The 16,264-nt window shown below is 41.3% G+C and overlaps 1 protein-coding gene across 4 annotated transcripts in view; it reads right to left on the bottom strand.

Moving 5' to 3' along the window:
- Positions 1-13,535, bottom strand: part of CEP70 (centrosomal protein 70) — a 54,129-nt gene extending 40,594 nt beyond the window's left edge. Inside the window, exons 1-4 of one of the 4 annotated variants that reach the window (XM_081106161.1) lie at positions 13,461-13,535; positions 11,421-11,504; positions 3,593-3,681; positions 1,172-1,297 (exon numbers count right to left, since the gene is read on the bottom strand). In XM_081106161.1, the coding sequence (XP_080962287.1) occupies positions 1,172-1,186 (15 nt within the window). In that variant the 5' untranslated portion in view covers positions 1,187-1,297; positions 3,593-3,681; positions 11,421-11,504; positions 13,461-13,535. Of the gene's footprint in view, positions 1-1,171; positions 1,298-3,592; positions 3,682-11,420; positions 11,505-13,460 lie in introns of those variants that run through there. The other 3 variants (XM_081106162.1, XM_081106163.1, XM_081106164.1) reach the window with 3 other exon arrangements.
- Positions 13,536-16,264: the final 2,729 nt, after the last annotated feature.

Raw genomic sequence — 16,264 nt, 5'->3', positions numbered from 1 at the left:
TAATTGACCGTACCTTCGCTATGCCTCCCATTGGCTAATCAGCATAATATGCAAATTAACCAACAAAGATGGCGGCTAATTTGCATACTGCAGGCAGGGCAGGCCAGCACAAGCTGCCATCCGGGCCCCCGTGTGCCACCTAAGCCCCACCGACAGCCGGGACCCCCGTGTGCGGCCCTGGGCTGCGGGGCTTGGGGGCACAATCAGCCCGAGGAAGCCCTATTCTTGCAGGAATCTTCCTGCAACAGGCTTCTAGTCCTATATAATAAAAGGCTAATATGCAAAACAACTGAATGGTGGAACAACCGGTCGTTATGACGCATAATGACTACCAGGGGGCAAACGCTCAATGCAAGAGCTGCCCCCTGGTGGTCAGTGCACTCCCACAGGGGGAACGCCACTCTGCCAGAAGCTGGGCTCATGGCTGGTGAGCACAGAGGCAGTGGTGGGAGCCTCTCTCACCTCCGCAGCAGTGCTGGTGGAAACCTTTTGAGCTCAGTGTGTCAGCATTTTGAAAAACCCTAACTTAACTCTGGTGCCGTGTCACATATAGAAATTTTTTGATATTTGCAACCATAGTAAAACAAAGATGTATATTTTTAATATTTATTTTATATATTTAAATGCCATTTAACAAAGAAAAATCAACCAAAAAAATGAGTTCATGTGTCACCTCTGACATGCGTGTCATAGGTTCGCCATCACTGGCTTAGGCCCACTATCAGTCAGATATCCCCCAAGGGCTCCTGGAGGGCACAGGCCAGGCTGAGGAACTCTCCGCCCCCCCCACCCCCCCCACCCCCACACACATGCACGCACGCACGCACGCGCTACAGTGCACAAATTTCTTGCACTGGGCCTCTAGTTTTACTAAATAAAAGAATCTTTTTACTTTATTTTTCAATTACAGTTTACATTTAATATTATTTTGTATCAGTTTCAGGTGTACAGCATAGTGGTTAGATCATCTACTTTACAAAGTGTTCACCCAATATTTCCAGTACCCACTTGGCACCATACATAGTTATTACAATATTATTGACTATACTCCCTATGCTGTACACCTGAAATCTTTTAAATTAAGAATTTAAGATTTTTCACATTTGTAGATGTACTATTATTTGCCACCACATACTTTGAAAAACACTAGTTTCAAATATTTCCCATTTACCTGTTTTTCAGTCATGAGTCTGTTTGATGATTTACTGGACTGCTGGACTTGAGGGGTTGCTGGAGATACAGTTTTCCTTTGCAGAACCAAAGAAGTAGAGACTGGCAGTGAAAAATTTTGATTTGCCTAAATTAAAACAGAAAAAAGTGCAAGAGGTGTTAAATGAAATTATACTTAAAAGAACCACTACTCTTGAGCAATTTAAGCCATTCCTGTGTCAAAATTTTTGTTACTTCTTAGAAAGCTAATTTAAAGAATGATTAGAATAAACCCTATCTTACAATGTTCTCATCTAGTCTAGATATAAAACAATATGGGGTTTTACACACATACCAGCACAAAGAAAAATATTTTTGTTTTAACTGGATATGAAAAGCACATGATGCTAATAAACTGTTATCTTTTAGAAGCTGCTTTTCAAAAAAACTAAAAGAATTGTGCCTGACCCAAAAGTTACGGGCCAGTCTAACAATTCACTGGACTGACTCCAAGGATGAATGGAATGCCACTTTCTTAGGTGGACTTTATTTCTAAGTAAATCAGAGGTTAGCAACAAAATATTCTGTTTGACAGGCACACACCAAAGTTTATATTCAGTCTAACCTACCATCACTTGCTCTCATTATCTAAGATTGTACCATTCTATAGAAAAAAAATTCTTTGGGTTGTTTGATATATAGGTATAATTCCTCCCCTCCAGAGGCACAATCCCACATATTCATTAGTATCATGGAATTTTAGAACTTGAGAGGACCTTGAAAATTGTTTAATACGAAATCTCTGGCTGTTCATAGCTGGCAGAAAAGAGTGTAGGGAGAGCTGTACCAATATATCAGGTACCAGAACCATCTGAGGCCCAAAGATGTGCAATAATTTTCCAGGACTGACTAGGGGTAGGCCTCCTTCCTGGCAGTTCAATGTTTCATCCAAAGCACCCTTCTGCTTCAGATAGTGAAATCCAACTAAACAATTTATTGGTCACTAATAATTTATTTTTAGCTAAACCTAGTAACATATTACAGTTTCTCAAATGCTGCCATTTTTGCAGTTTCACATCAGTCCTTTCTCCCTTTAAACTCTGGTCTCTTTCAATAACTCAATCACCTACTACATTAAACCCTTCTGCCTTTATTTTAAATAAAGATCCTTTTGACCCTAACTGGTTTGGCTCAGTGGAGAGAGCGTCGCCCTGAGGACTGAAGGGTCCCAGGTTTGATTACGGTCAAGAGCATGTACCTTGGTTGCAGGCACATCCCCAGTTAGGGGGTGTGCAGGAGGCAGCTGGTCGATGTTTCTAACTCTCAATCCCTCTCCCTTCCGCTCTGTAAAAAATCAATAAAATGTATATATTTTTTAATAAAAAGATCCTTTTAAAAAATGTCAGCCAACTTCAGTTACTAGCTTTTTAACTTTTCATTCGAGAAATTTTTTTATTTTTTATTTTATTTTTTATTATTATTTTTTTAATATATTTTATTGATTTTATACAGAGAGGAAGGGAGAGAGATAGAGAGTTAGAAACATCGATGGGAGAGAAACATCGATCAGCCACCTCCTGCACATCTCCTACTGGGGATGTGCCCACAACCCAGGTACATGCCCTTGACCGGAATCGAACCTGGGACCTTTCAGTCCGCAGGCCGACGCTCTATCCACTGAGCCAAACCGGTTTCGGCAAGAGAAATTTTTTTAAAACTACACAAAAGTAGAGAAAGACTATAATGAACTCATGTAGTCATCAATCCAGCTCCAATAACATTCTTCTATTCTTGTTACATTTCTTCCTTACCCACTTATATTTCGGTATACATGTTTAACAAATATAGACTCATTATCACACCCAATAAAAATAACAGTAATTCTTTACTATTACCTAATATCTAATCCATGTTCAACTTCCCCAAATATCTTGTGATTTTTTTTCAAAATTCCATATATAGCACACACATTTCTTTTAGTTTTTAAGTCCCAGTCTCCTTTTTAATATGGCATTTGTTAAAGAAACAGGCCATTTGTCTTCAGAGTTACCCGCATTTCAGATTTAGCTTATTGCATTCTCATCATTTAACATATTTATCCATCTCCTATATTTCTTGTAAACTGGTTATATCTAGAAGCTTTATTAAATTTCAGTTCAGTATTTTATGGTAAGAATAATTCAGAGGTAGTGCTTTGTTCTTCCTACTGCATCACCATTAGTAATCAGCCAAAGTTTAAAGTGGGAAGAATACACCATGTAAACCAGACATAAGGTTAGTAGACATCAATGTAAGAGAATCCCCAAAAAGCATGGAGCCACATATTCTAACAGTCTTCCAACATCCACCCTGGACCTCTCTCTAATCTTCAAAGTGCCATCTCCCTCCATGTTCAAGACCTAGGAGTTCAATCTCTTCTTCACTTAGTTAACTCATACTTGACCTTCTGATGTCAGCTCAAATTTCCTTCTTCAGGGAAATCTCCCCTGATTCCATGACTAGATCAGGTTCTCGTTATATGCTCTTGTAGCACTATAAAGAATAAAGTATAGAGGTTTAGAGTTCAGAGACAAATGGCCTGAGTGACTACCAGCTTAACCATTTATTAAACTGTGTGACATGGACAAACTCATTAACATCTTTGATCCTTGATACCTTCATTTGTAAAAGAGTAATAATAATATCTACACCTCAGAGGTTGAATTACGTCAGACAACATATAGAAAGTATTTAATATAAGTGTGTGACACATAGAAATGTATAGATAATTGGTAGTTGTTATATACAAGTATGCTGAACAAAATGGAACTTACCTAAGCATACAATCATATTATCTTAGACCTTTTTCTACAAATTACTCAGCTGTTATAAGTTGTTTTACATAATATCTCTAGGTAAAACTAAATTCCAAGACATTAGTAGTCTTATTTTTTTTTTTTTTTGTAATAGTCAAATAGGCAATCTGCCTCTAAGAAAGCCAAATAAAACTTTTTTTTTTCTTAAAAGCATTGAAGAACTAACAAGATAATGAGGAATTACCAGGACAAAAAAAAATTACTAAAATGAGAACACAGTTTTTCCCTGAAAGCATTTGCAAATCCAAAGAAAAAACTGTGAGAATGAGTGATAAAAAGCAAAGTCAACTACCATCAACCAATGACAAGTGCTGGCCAGGATGTGGAGAAAAGGGAACCCTAATACAATGCTGGTGGGAATGCAGACTGGTGCAGCCACTGTGGAAAACAGTATGGCTCAGCTGGGTGTAGCTCAGTGGTTGAGCATCAGCAAGGAACCAAGAGGCCAATGACTGGATTCCCAGTCAGGGCACTGTCCGGGTTGCAGGCTCGATCCCCTGTGGTGGGTGTGCAGGCGGCAGCTGATCGATGATATTTCTCTCTCATCGATGTTTTTATCTCTCTATCCCTCTCCTTTCCTCTCTGAAAAGTCAATAAAAACATATTTAAAAAAAAAAAACAGTATGGAGTTTCCTCAAAAAATTAAAAATAGAACTGCCATTTGACCCAACAGTCCAACTTCTAGGAAGATATCCTAAGAATCCCAAAAAACCAATCAGATAGAATATATGCACACCTATGTTCATAGCAGCACAATTTACAATAGCTAAGCTCTGGAAACAGCCCAAGTGCCCATCACCAGAAGAGTAGATAAAAAAGCTATGGTACATTTATACCATGGAATACTATGCAGCAGTAAAAAAGAATCTCTTACCCTTTGAGACAGCATGGAGAGACCTAGAAAGCATTATGCTAAGTGAAATAAGTCAGTCAGAGAAAGACAAGTATCACATGATCTCACTCATATGTGGAATCTAATGAACAGAATAAACTGATGAACAAAATAGATCCAGAGACACAGAAGCATGGAACAGACTGACGAATCTCAGAAGAACTTATATGACCCATGAACACAGGCAATAGTGTGGCAAAGGTATAGAATGGGTGTGGAGGGGGGGGAAAGGAGGGGACACCTGTAATACTTGCAAATATAAAGATAATTTTTTTTTAAATAAGTAAATATATAATACATTTTTTTAAAAAAGAGCAAAGCCACCCTATTTAAAATTGCTACCTGGAACTGCTACAACTCTCCGGAGAAAGGTGAGCAAGAAGTAAACCATCTAGGCCATGAACTGAAACCTGGCTTCCACTTCTCTATTTCATTCCAGTATCTCAACAAGGTCCCAAATTAATAGTGCCTCCAAATAACAATAGTGCTGGCAGAGCAAATGAAATCTCTGGAAAAGGGCCTCAAATTATTCCCACAGCCCTAACCGGTTTGGCTCAGTGGATAGAGCGTCGGCCTGCGGACTGAAAGGTCCCAGGTTCGATTCCAGTCAAGGGCATGTACCTTGGTTGCGGGCACATCCCCAGTGGGAGGTGTGCAGGAGGCAGCTGATCGATGTTTCTAACTCTCTATCCCTCTCCCTTCCTCTCTGTAAAAAATCAGTAAAATATATATTTTTTAAAATTATTCCCACAAAAACAGTTTCAAGTACAATATCCAGAAAACAGCCAAAGATAACCAAGACATATAGGAAACAAGACATAAGGGGAAGAGAACCAATAGTCAAACGAAACTAACCCACAAAGAAAGACTTCTAATATTGTAATTGTTAGGCACAGACCATAAAATAACTACGCTGACAATGTTCATAAAAATAAAAACTTGAAACTTCTGGCAGAGAACTAAAACTGAAAAGAGATAAAACATATTTGAAAAAGAATGAAAACTTAAGAACAAAAAAGTTACAGTAACTGAAATTAAGATCTTAAATCACATGCTTTAGAGTAGATTAGAAAGAACAAGAGAAAATTTAATTAACTAGATGGAAAGTTTGAAGAGACTACCACCTTTTTAGTTCTCTATGCTGCATTCAGGAAAACACAGAAGACATTCAACTTCAAATGAAGGAACACTGGCACATTCAAGAAAGAGGAAAAAAATGGAGCAGCAACAGCATTTGGAGATAAAACTAAGAAGCTGTGAGAGCCAATAAAATAAAAGTCCACAGATTCTAGAAGCTCAACATAATCTTGCATCAGGATAGAAAAAAAAAATCACTCCTAGACATATATTAAAGTATAAAAAAAATCTCAAAAGCAATTAGAGAAAAAAAGACTATCATTAAAGGAGTGACAGAACATCAGTTAACTGTTTAGCAGTAACAATGGAAACTAAGAGTAGACTAATATCATAAATGTGCTGGGGAAAAAATAATTGCCAATCTAAAATTCTAAACCCAGTGAAAATATCCATTAATAATAAAGACAAAGGGCCGAAACCGGTTTGGCTCAGTGGATAGAGCGTCAGCCTGCGGACTGAAAGGTCCCAGGTTCGATTCCGGTCAAGGGCATGTACCTGGGTTGCGGGCACATCCCCGGTAGGAGATGTGCAGGAGGCAGCTGATCGATGTTTCTCTCTCATCGATGTTTCTAACTCTCTATCTCTCTCCCTTCCTCTCTGTAAAAAATCAATAAAATATATTTAAAAAAAAAATAATAATAATAAAGACAAAGGATATTTTCAAACAAAACAAATAGGACAAATCTGCTCTATAAAAAATCCTAAAGATGCTTCATGCAGAAGATTCCTTGATAGAAAGAAAGAGCTGTAGAAAGGAATAAAGATCAAGGAGCCCAGCTGGTGTGGCTCATGGGTTGAGCACGACCTAGGAACCAGGAGGTCATGGCTTGATTCCCAGTCAGGGCACATACCTGGCTTGTGGGCTCAATTCCCAGTGTGGGACATGCAGGAGGCAGCCAATTAATGATTCTCTCTCATCATTGATGTTTCTATCTCTCTTACCCTCTCTGAAATCAATAAAAATATTTTTGAAAAGAAATAAAGAATAAAGCCCAGAAACAAACCCACAAATATAAGATAAAGGTGAGAAAGTGATTCAGCAGAGAAAGGATAGTCTTTTTAAAAATAGTGCAACTGGACATCTATGTGCCAAAAAATAGACTTTGATTCATACCTCACACCATAAACAAAAATTTACTCAAAATGAATCATAGACATAACTCTAAAAACCTAAAAATACAAAGTGCCTAGAAAAAAAGCATAGAAAACCTTTCTGACCTTGGAATAGGCAAAAATTTCTTTTTCTTTTTTTTTAAAAATATATTTTATTGATTTTTCACAGAGAGAAAGGGAGAGAGATAGAGAGCCAGAAACATCGATGAGAGAGAAACATCGATCAGCTGCCTCCTGCACATCCCCCACTGGGGATGTGCCCGCAACCCAGGTACATGCCCTTAACCGGAATCGAACCTGGGACCTTTCAGTCCGCAAGCCGACGCTCTATCCACTGCACCAAACCGGTTTCGGCGGCAAAAATTTCTTAACTATATCATCAAAAGCGTGATCCATAAACAAAACTGGCTTCATAAAAATGAGAACTGGCCCTGACCGGTTTGGCTTAGTGGATAGAGTGTCAGCCTGAGGACTCAGGGATCCCAGGTTCGATTCCAGTCAAGGGCATGTACATTGGTTGCCGGCACATCCCCACTGGGGGCGTGTGCAGGAGGCAGCTGATCGATGTTTCTCTCTCATCGATGTTTCTAGCTCTCTATCACTCTCCCTTCCTCTCTGTGAAAAATCAATAAAATATATATTTTAAAAAAAAATGTTGCCGAAACCGGTTTGGCTCGGTGGATAGAGCGTCAGCCTGCGGACTGAGAGGTCCCGGGTTCGATTCCAGTCAAGGGCATGTACCTGGGTTGCGGGCACATCCCTGGTGGGGGATGTGCAAGAGGCATCTGATCGATGTTTCTCTCTCATCGATGTTTCTAACTCTATCTCTCTCCCTTCCTCTCTGTGAAAAATCAATAAAATATATTAAAAAAAAAAAAATGAGAACTGGCCCTGGCTGGTTTGGCTCACTGGATAGAACATCAGCCCACATGATTATAGCAACTGCTTCAGAAAAAATCATTCAACTAAATCCAATACCCTTTTTTGATAACAACTCTCAGCAAAGTGAGAATAGAAGGATCATACACAATAAAAGCCATAAATGACAAAACGATAGCCAACATCATACTCAATGGGCAAAAACTAAAACCATTTCCCCTAAGAACAGGAACAAGACAGGGATGCCCACTTTCACCACTCTTGTTTAACAGTACTGAAAGTCTTAGCCATAACAATCAGACAAGTGGAAGAATATACCGTGTTCATGAATTAGTAGAATCAACATCATTAAAATGTCCATACGACCCAAAGCAATCTACAGATTCAAAGCAATCCCTAGTAAAATACAAATGTCATATTTCACAGATCTAGAACAAGCACTCCAAAAATTTATATGGAACCAAAATAGACCCCAAATGGCCACAGCAATCTTGAGAAAGAAGAACAAAGTTGGAGATACCAAGTTATACTACAAAGACACTGTACTCAAAACAGCCTGGTACTGGCATAAGAACAGGCATATAGATCAATGGAACAGAACAGAGAACCCAGAAGTCGACCACTATGCTCAAAATAATATTTGACACTATGCTCAATTAATATTTGACAATGGAGTAAGGACAGTCTCTTCAGTAAATGGGGTTGGGAAAATTGGACAATGCAAAAAATGAAACTAGACTACCAACTTACACCATACACAAGAATAAAGACAAAATGGATAAAAGACTTAAATGTAAGACATGAAACCATAAAAATCTTAGAAACCATAGGCAGCAAAATCTCAGACATCTCAGTAATATGTTTACCAATACATCTCCAAGAGCAAAGAAAACTGAGAAAACAAAACAAAAAATGGGACTACATAAAAAAAAAAAAGCTTCTGCATAGCAAAAGAAACCATCAACAAAATGGCATTATTTACTACAATGTTATTTATAAAAAAAAATAAAAGCAAACTAGATATTCATCAATTAGGAACTGGTAAATAAATTCTGGTAACATACAATGTACCAGGATAGACAAATGAAATATTATGTAGAAGTAAATATAAACAATAATGCTCTTCATGTACTGGTTATGAATTATCTCAAAGACATATTTGTATATTAAAAATCAAGTAGAGGACAATTCATAATTTTCACTGGGAAAAGTATAAATGCACACAATTTCTTGTTTATGCATAAATGCTTTCCTAAGAAGAAATACAATAAACAAAAAATATTTGTTGACTTTAGGGAAGGACCAGAATTATTAAAGTTAAGTGAATATGTTCAATATATATACATTTAAATAGGAAAATTCAACTTTGTGAATGTCTAACAGTATCAATATTTACATTAAAGTGTAAATTCAATAATATCTAAAATGAAAAAAAAGGAAATAAAGAACCAATTTATAATCTTGAAAACTGGTAAGTAAATGGTAGGAATCAAGAATAAATGCTGCCTTTCCTGAAGGAATTATACTGCTGCCTATTTAAATAATAGATAAGGGACTAGTATTCCAACCAATAAGTGAAAAAGATATGATAGAAATACAATACCACTATTTTGCAACCTTCGGTGAATAGATATATAGGCATCGAGTAGCACCAGGAAGAGAGAGATCAGGAAGAGAGAAACAAGGACACATTATGCACTTCCTATGGTCTTGCCAACCACCATTTAGACAACTGCCAAGGGGATGACTAAGTCTGATCCAGTCTGCAACCCAACTACTAATGTGCAGGAACTACCCGAGGCAGATGAACATATGAACTAGACCTGATTATACAATCCAGACTGTAAAATACACAGGTCAATTGACTCAGGTTCTTTATCAGAAAACAAAATTGCAAAAAAAAGAAAGGAACAGAGAAAAACTACAAATTAAACATTTTTTAAAATGTTTAATGGGCCCTGACTGGTTTGGCTCAGTGGATAGAGCGTCGGTCTGCAGACTCAAGGGTCCCAGGTTCGATTCCGGTCAAGGGCATGTACCTGGGTTGCGGGCACATCCCCAGTGGGGGGTGTGCAGGAGGCAGCTGATCGATGTTTCTCTCTCATCGATGTTTCTAACTCTCTATCCCTCTCCCTTCCTCTCTGTAAAAAATCAATAAAATATATTTTTAAAAAAATGTTTAATGGGCAAAACTACATAATATCTAGGAATATGCATTTATGAAAAAAATGTTTTTTAAAACACAAGGAAGCAATTACTATAAAAGTAAGAATGGCTACTAATGGAAGTAGTTGTGCTTGGGATGGGCCAACAGAGCAGTTGTGGCATGGCTAGTACTGTTCTACACCCTGACCTACATGGTACTGTCTTTCAATAATTCATTAAGCTATGCATCTGGAATGTGTGTTCTACTTGATTTCATAATAAAACTCATTTTACTATTTAAAAAATTTTTTAAGTAATAATAAAAGTAAAGGAAATACCAAAAGAAAGCCTGGTATAATTTGATAGCCAAACTGCCTGCGTTTGAATTGTGGATTCTGCCACACAGCCAGGAAAAGTACTAATCTCTCTGTGCCTCATTTCTTTATCATGAAGTGAGAATAGTAAGTGTTTAGCTATTAGGGTAGTTGTGAAGATTAGGGGAGTTAATATACAGGCACACCTCAAGAGATATTGCAGGTTTGGCTCCAGACCACCACAATAAAGCAAGTCATATAAATTTTTTGGTTTCCCAGCATATATAAAAGTTATGCTTACACTATATTAAATGTGCAATAGCATTATGTCTAAAAAAATGTACATACCTTAATTTAAAATACATTATTGCTAAAAAAATACTAACCATCATTTGAGCCTTCAGAGAGTTGTAATCTTTTTGCTGATAAAGGCCCTTATTTTCAATTTGTAAAAAATACAATATCTGTGAAGTGCAGAAAGATTAAGTGCAATAAAAAAATAGTTTTGCCTGTAGAAAGGAAACAGATCAGTGCCTGGCACATAGCAGGACAGAAGTGGTCATTAGAGTTAGTGGGTGATCAGCTGTGTTAACTTAGATATTTAACCTCTCTGGGCTTCAATTTCCTTAACTGAATTTAAAATATCTACCTGATAGGATTATCAGGAGGTCAAAAGGAAATATATGTATTATACCCAGTATGGTAGTCAATAAACAATAGATTTGCCCTGGCCTGTGTGCTCAGTGATTAGAGCATCAGCCCCTATACTGGGTTCGATTCCCAATCAATGGCACATACCTGGGTTTTTGGTTGGTTCCCTGGCCTAAAAGCAATGGGAAAATATCCTCCGTTGAGGATTAAAACAAAACAAAACACACCAATAGATTCTTTCCATGGTCTCCCAACATCCAGAGAGTTATGTCACATTAGGCGTACCTCAGTCACAGCACATTCCTCCTGCACTTTTTATCTGGTCATTCAAGTTGATTTCGAATCTCACGTTTGAAACTGGATCTTCATCTAGGTTTCAAAAAAATAAACAGGCCAAAATCTTAAAATGTCCGACCTCCTAGTAAGAATGGTCTTATGTTATACTCCCAGAGCAGGAGTTCATGTTACTGGTAACCACTAAACTGAGGCTGAACAACTGAAGTCATCCGCTAATGGCCTCCGATGCTCACCACCCCTTCTTAGCTTTCCTCTCCCTGCTGGGGTCCAAATCTATCTTTCATCAATTCTGACTCCTGGCTTCACAGGTAGGATGTTCTCATTTGCAAGGGTACTAAAAAGAAGCATGCTCAGAGATAAATACCACTGAACACAAAAGGCAAAGGCATCAATTCCCCCTGTAACCAAATGCTCCTTTTTAGAGATCATACGGTGAAATTAATGTCAATAGTTTGCAGCGGCCTTCCCTACTCCAGCTGTGCCAGGAAGAGACCTGGGCCTTTCTGATACCTCACCTCAAGGAAGACTTTGGGCACAGGGTTGCAGGGTAGGAGCTGGTTCGTCTGGGGCACAGAAAGCCAAGTGCAAAACACAGCTGTATTTTCTGGCTCTGTCCCGGTTTCCCCAGAGCCCTTTGGTGACTTACCTGTGACAGGTCTGAAAAGCCTGCAACGTGCACCGTACATTAAAATGTAAATATTTTTCACCATTTGGGGGTGAGAGGGTGGGGGAAGAAGCTGGAAATAACCCTGGCGAGTCACTGCTCTTTCTCAGGTGGGTCGCGTTAAAATCTGGGATTAGCTTTCTCATTAGCTTCACATTATTGCCATAAATGGACCACGCACTGTTTTCAAAGTCTCTACTGTCTATCAAATGCAAAAGCTCTATTCCAAAAAAAAACATGCCAACACGCTGTTTAATAACGTTCCTGAAAAGAACGGAATCTACCACAAATAAGGCCATGGAGTTAGGACTGGGTATCATCTCAGTCCAACCATCCTGCCCCAGGAGAGGTTACATACATAAGGGGCCCCAACACACCTCCTCCCCCTCCCCCTTGGAAGCCCAAGCTGAGGCCAAACCCCAGTGGGGCCCCCTGCCCCCCAAAGTGGAGCTGGGGAGGCCCGGGCCGTCTTGGCAACACGGAAAGTAAAACAACAGCAGCAGCTGGGTGATGCCTGCGCGGCGTTTAACACAATATATTACAGCCTGGAAACAAGTGGCGGCAGAAACCCTTTCCGGTTGGTCTCTCCGCCTCCGAGGTTTCCACCTCACGGATTTCCTTCACGGAATCCAACTAGACGCCCCCAAAAAGTCCGGTGCACCCCGAGTCGGGACAGAGCATGGAGAACCGGAGAAGAGGACACCTAGAGCCCCCCTCGCACACACGGCCCCCGGCTTCGCCCCGAGCGCCCACCAGCCACGCACCCTCCTCAGGCTCCCGACGACCTACAATGCACCCCGAGCCCAGCGGGCGCGGGCATCACTCAACGCCGCGGTTGTCAGCCGGTGTGCCGCGGCACCGCTGACACGTGCAGCCCGTTTACGCGGGGCACCGACCTCTGTTCCCTGCCACTGCCCAACACAACAACAGCACCCGGGGTGAATGAGTCAAAATTATACCTTTTTTTTGTTTTATTATATCAGCAAAAAATACATATTTTTTTGGTGTGCCGCAGAATTTTCGTTATTAGTTGATGTGCCCTGAGAGGAAAGGGGTGGGAAGTAATTGCTCTAAGATTTATACGTATCGCCCGCCCTTGGCCTCCTCAACCACCGCGCCGGGCAAGAGGGACCAGCTGTGCTCGGTAAACGCAGAAACCGCGGCGCCGAGACGCCGAGGATCACAAAGCGGGGGAGGGACCCGGGTTCCTCGGGGACCCGATCCCAACACACGACTGAGATTTTCAATCGGCGCGAACCAGTCCCCACGACAAGCGTCAGTTTGCTCACTCGCAGGGCCCCGAGGAAGCCGATTCTGGGGGTGCTGCAGCCCCCGCCTCCGCGAACCCCGAGTGCCGCACTCACCTTCCGCGGCCGCCTGTCTCCCACCAGCAGCGCGCCCAGCTGGGCCGGCTCCGCTGCCTGGGGCCCCGCCTCTGCGACCGTTACGGCGCCGCGGAAGGCCGACCAATCGAGCCCGAGCGCATCGAGGTGTCTCCTTCCGCTCCGCTTCCGGACGCCCGCGAGCGATTTCTCGGGCCGCGCGGGGGAGGCTGGAACCGCCCCGCGCCCTCTGGTTGGCTCCGCTGCTGGGGGCGGGGCTTACATCAAAACAGTTGTAAGCATGGGCACGGCGTTGCCATCTGCGCCTGCGCGCTTCCTCCGCACTTGTCATTCGCTCTTGGCTCGCAGGTGTTTTACCTCCTACCGCAGTGGTTCTCAACCTTGGCTGCACATTAGAATCACCGGGGAATCTTCCTAAAATCCTTATTTCTGGGCCTCATCCTCCGGAAATTCTGTTTATTTGCTATGGGGTGGGGCCACAACATTAGTAGCAAAGAAAGAGAATTTCCGGAGGACGAGGCCCAGAAATCGGGATTTTAAAGATTTCCAGGTGATTCTAATGTGCAGCCAAGGTTGAGAACCCCTGACCTACCAGGAGCTCTACTTTGCCCGGGCGACTTACTGGTAAGAAACACACATTTAAGGCTATCGGTGAAAGGGAGGCCCGGGGCACGTGGCCGCCACAGATTGCCCGCCCGACACCTACACCCGCTCTCGCTGCGAGTTCTTGCTGCAGGACCCATCAGCTGTTCTCTATGTTCCAGACCTGGCTGAGCGCTGCGGCGCCTGGCATTTGGAGGACCCTAAAAGCGTTTGTTGGTGACATTTTACCCTCCCATTTGTCATTTTCCAGATCTCCACAAAATGTCAGGACCTCCGTCGGGCTCCAGAGGTGCAGAGGTGGCTGACTGGAGATACTCAACGTCTAGTTAAGGAGAATGGGTATGCACTCTGAAATTAGGAGACATTGTGATCTGATCAGAGAAGGCTGTGACGGGCGCAAGAGGGACAGAGACGGAGGCTTCCCTAAGTCAGTCACTGAAGTCTTCCTAAACCAGTGGTCTTCAACCTGGCTGCACATTAGAATTAACCGGGGAGCTTTGAAACCCTTGTTGCTCAGGCCTGAGACCAATTAAATCAGAATCTCCAGGGTGGGACCCAGGTGTCCATGGTTTGGAAAGCTCCCCAAGTGATTCTGATGTGCAGCCATACTCGAGAATGGCAAACCTGGAGAAATACTTAAGAATGATTCTGAATGATGAATAAGAATTCCCCAGCAATACAGGAAGAAAGGTTAGAGAAAACTTCATGTGCACATTAATAACTCAAAAGCACATTACAATGCCTATTTCACAAGTGCTTAGCAAACCTTGCCGTTTTGTTGTTGTTTTTTGTAATTAAGCCCGGCTAGGTCCCTTCTGTGCAGCTCATATCTGCCCTCCCTAAAAACCTAACTCCCCAAACACGTACAAATATTGTGGGACTTACTGAGGGCTTCCTGAGAAAGTTGAAGAATGTGTTGCATCATTAGAGAGGCTGAGGAGGAAAGCCTCAGGAAGTATGCTAAGAAGCTGGGACTTTATCTTGGAGTGATAGGGAACTAGACAAGTTTTCAAAAGAGGCATGAAATGGAAAGTTGTTGTTTTTTGTCTGGGTGTCTTCAGGCCTAATTTTCTTGCATCCTCTTATATATGTGAAAACTGTAAAAACAGCAACAACAACAAAAACACAAAACAGCTCCAACAGTGTACAAATATGATTGCTGCTTTATTTTTTTTTTCACAAAAGGAAGTCAGCTCAATCCTTTAGTTCTCAGTTTAATAAGCTGAGGATATATAAGTAGGGTCCATACCCATTTTTAAAAAATTCATAGGTAGTTGAGTGATCCAAAAATTCCTAAGGGAAAATCCAACTTCCTTCCACGCACCTGAAGAGAAGGCCAGGCAGCTCATCTGCCCACCGCTGTCATTGCATCATGTAGCCACATGATGTCGCTGTTAACAACCTGTATTTTCCAACTGGTTAAAAGATGCAGGTCTGCAGCGATGCAGGTCCCACAATGGCCAACAAGGTTTCTCCCACACAAGACATTGGCCATGGTACCTCTCACAGGAAGGTCTTAGGTTCATAGCTCAATACTTTCGGGCCCATACACAGCCTTATTCCAGGCAGCTGGGACCACTGTGAGTTTGATCTCTGTGCCTGGCCCCCATGCAAAAGGGGATTACCATAACTGGAATTGGCAGTGGGGTGGGTGTTCCTTAAATCACACGGGTTGGAAGGTGGAGGCAACGTAAGTGAAACAGAAGTCCTGTAAGCAGTGAGAGGACAGTGGGTGCTAGATGAACAGATCACCAGTACTCACAATCTTCAAGCACAAGAAGCCTGATTGCTCTCTATTTCCTAACAATAGAGCCCCCTTTTGCAGGGTAGGAGCCCCCTTTCTCATCCTGGATTTTGTGTGTAGCAAGTGGAGGGGAGGAAGCTCTATCTCATTGTCCTCCAAAGAAATCCCCTTCTTATGGGCCACCAAGGCATAGCTCAGGCAAATATATTATTAACAAATGCTCAAGAACCTATACAGAATAACCATAGTTACATTAATTGAGCCCTTAAAATGTGCCAGGCTCTGGGACATTTTCATCTTCTAACCTGTTGACTCTTCACAACAACTGTAGTGTAAATACTGTTATTATCTTATGTTACAAATTATCAAATTAGAAAATAGAATGAAAAAAACAAACCAGACTTACTCAGGTCTCACAACAAGTATGTGACAGAGTCAGGATCTGAAATTAAAATTCTGGCTCCAGTACCTATTTCGT

Source organism: Myotis nattereri (assembly GCF_964212035.1).
Source record: "Myotis nattereri genome assembly, chromosome: 14".
In the NCBI taxonomy this organism is placed as follows: domain Eukaryota; kingdom Metazoa; phylum Chordata; class Mammalia; order Chiroptera; family Vespertilionidae; genus Myotis; species Myotis nattereri.
Note: the sequence above shows the minus strand (reverse complement) of the source record. Positions and strands in the feature narration are given on the sequence as shown.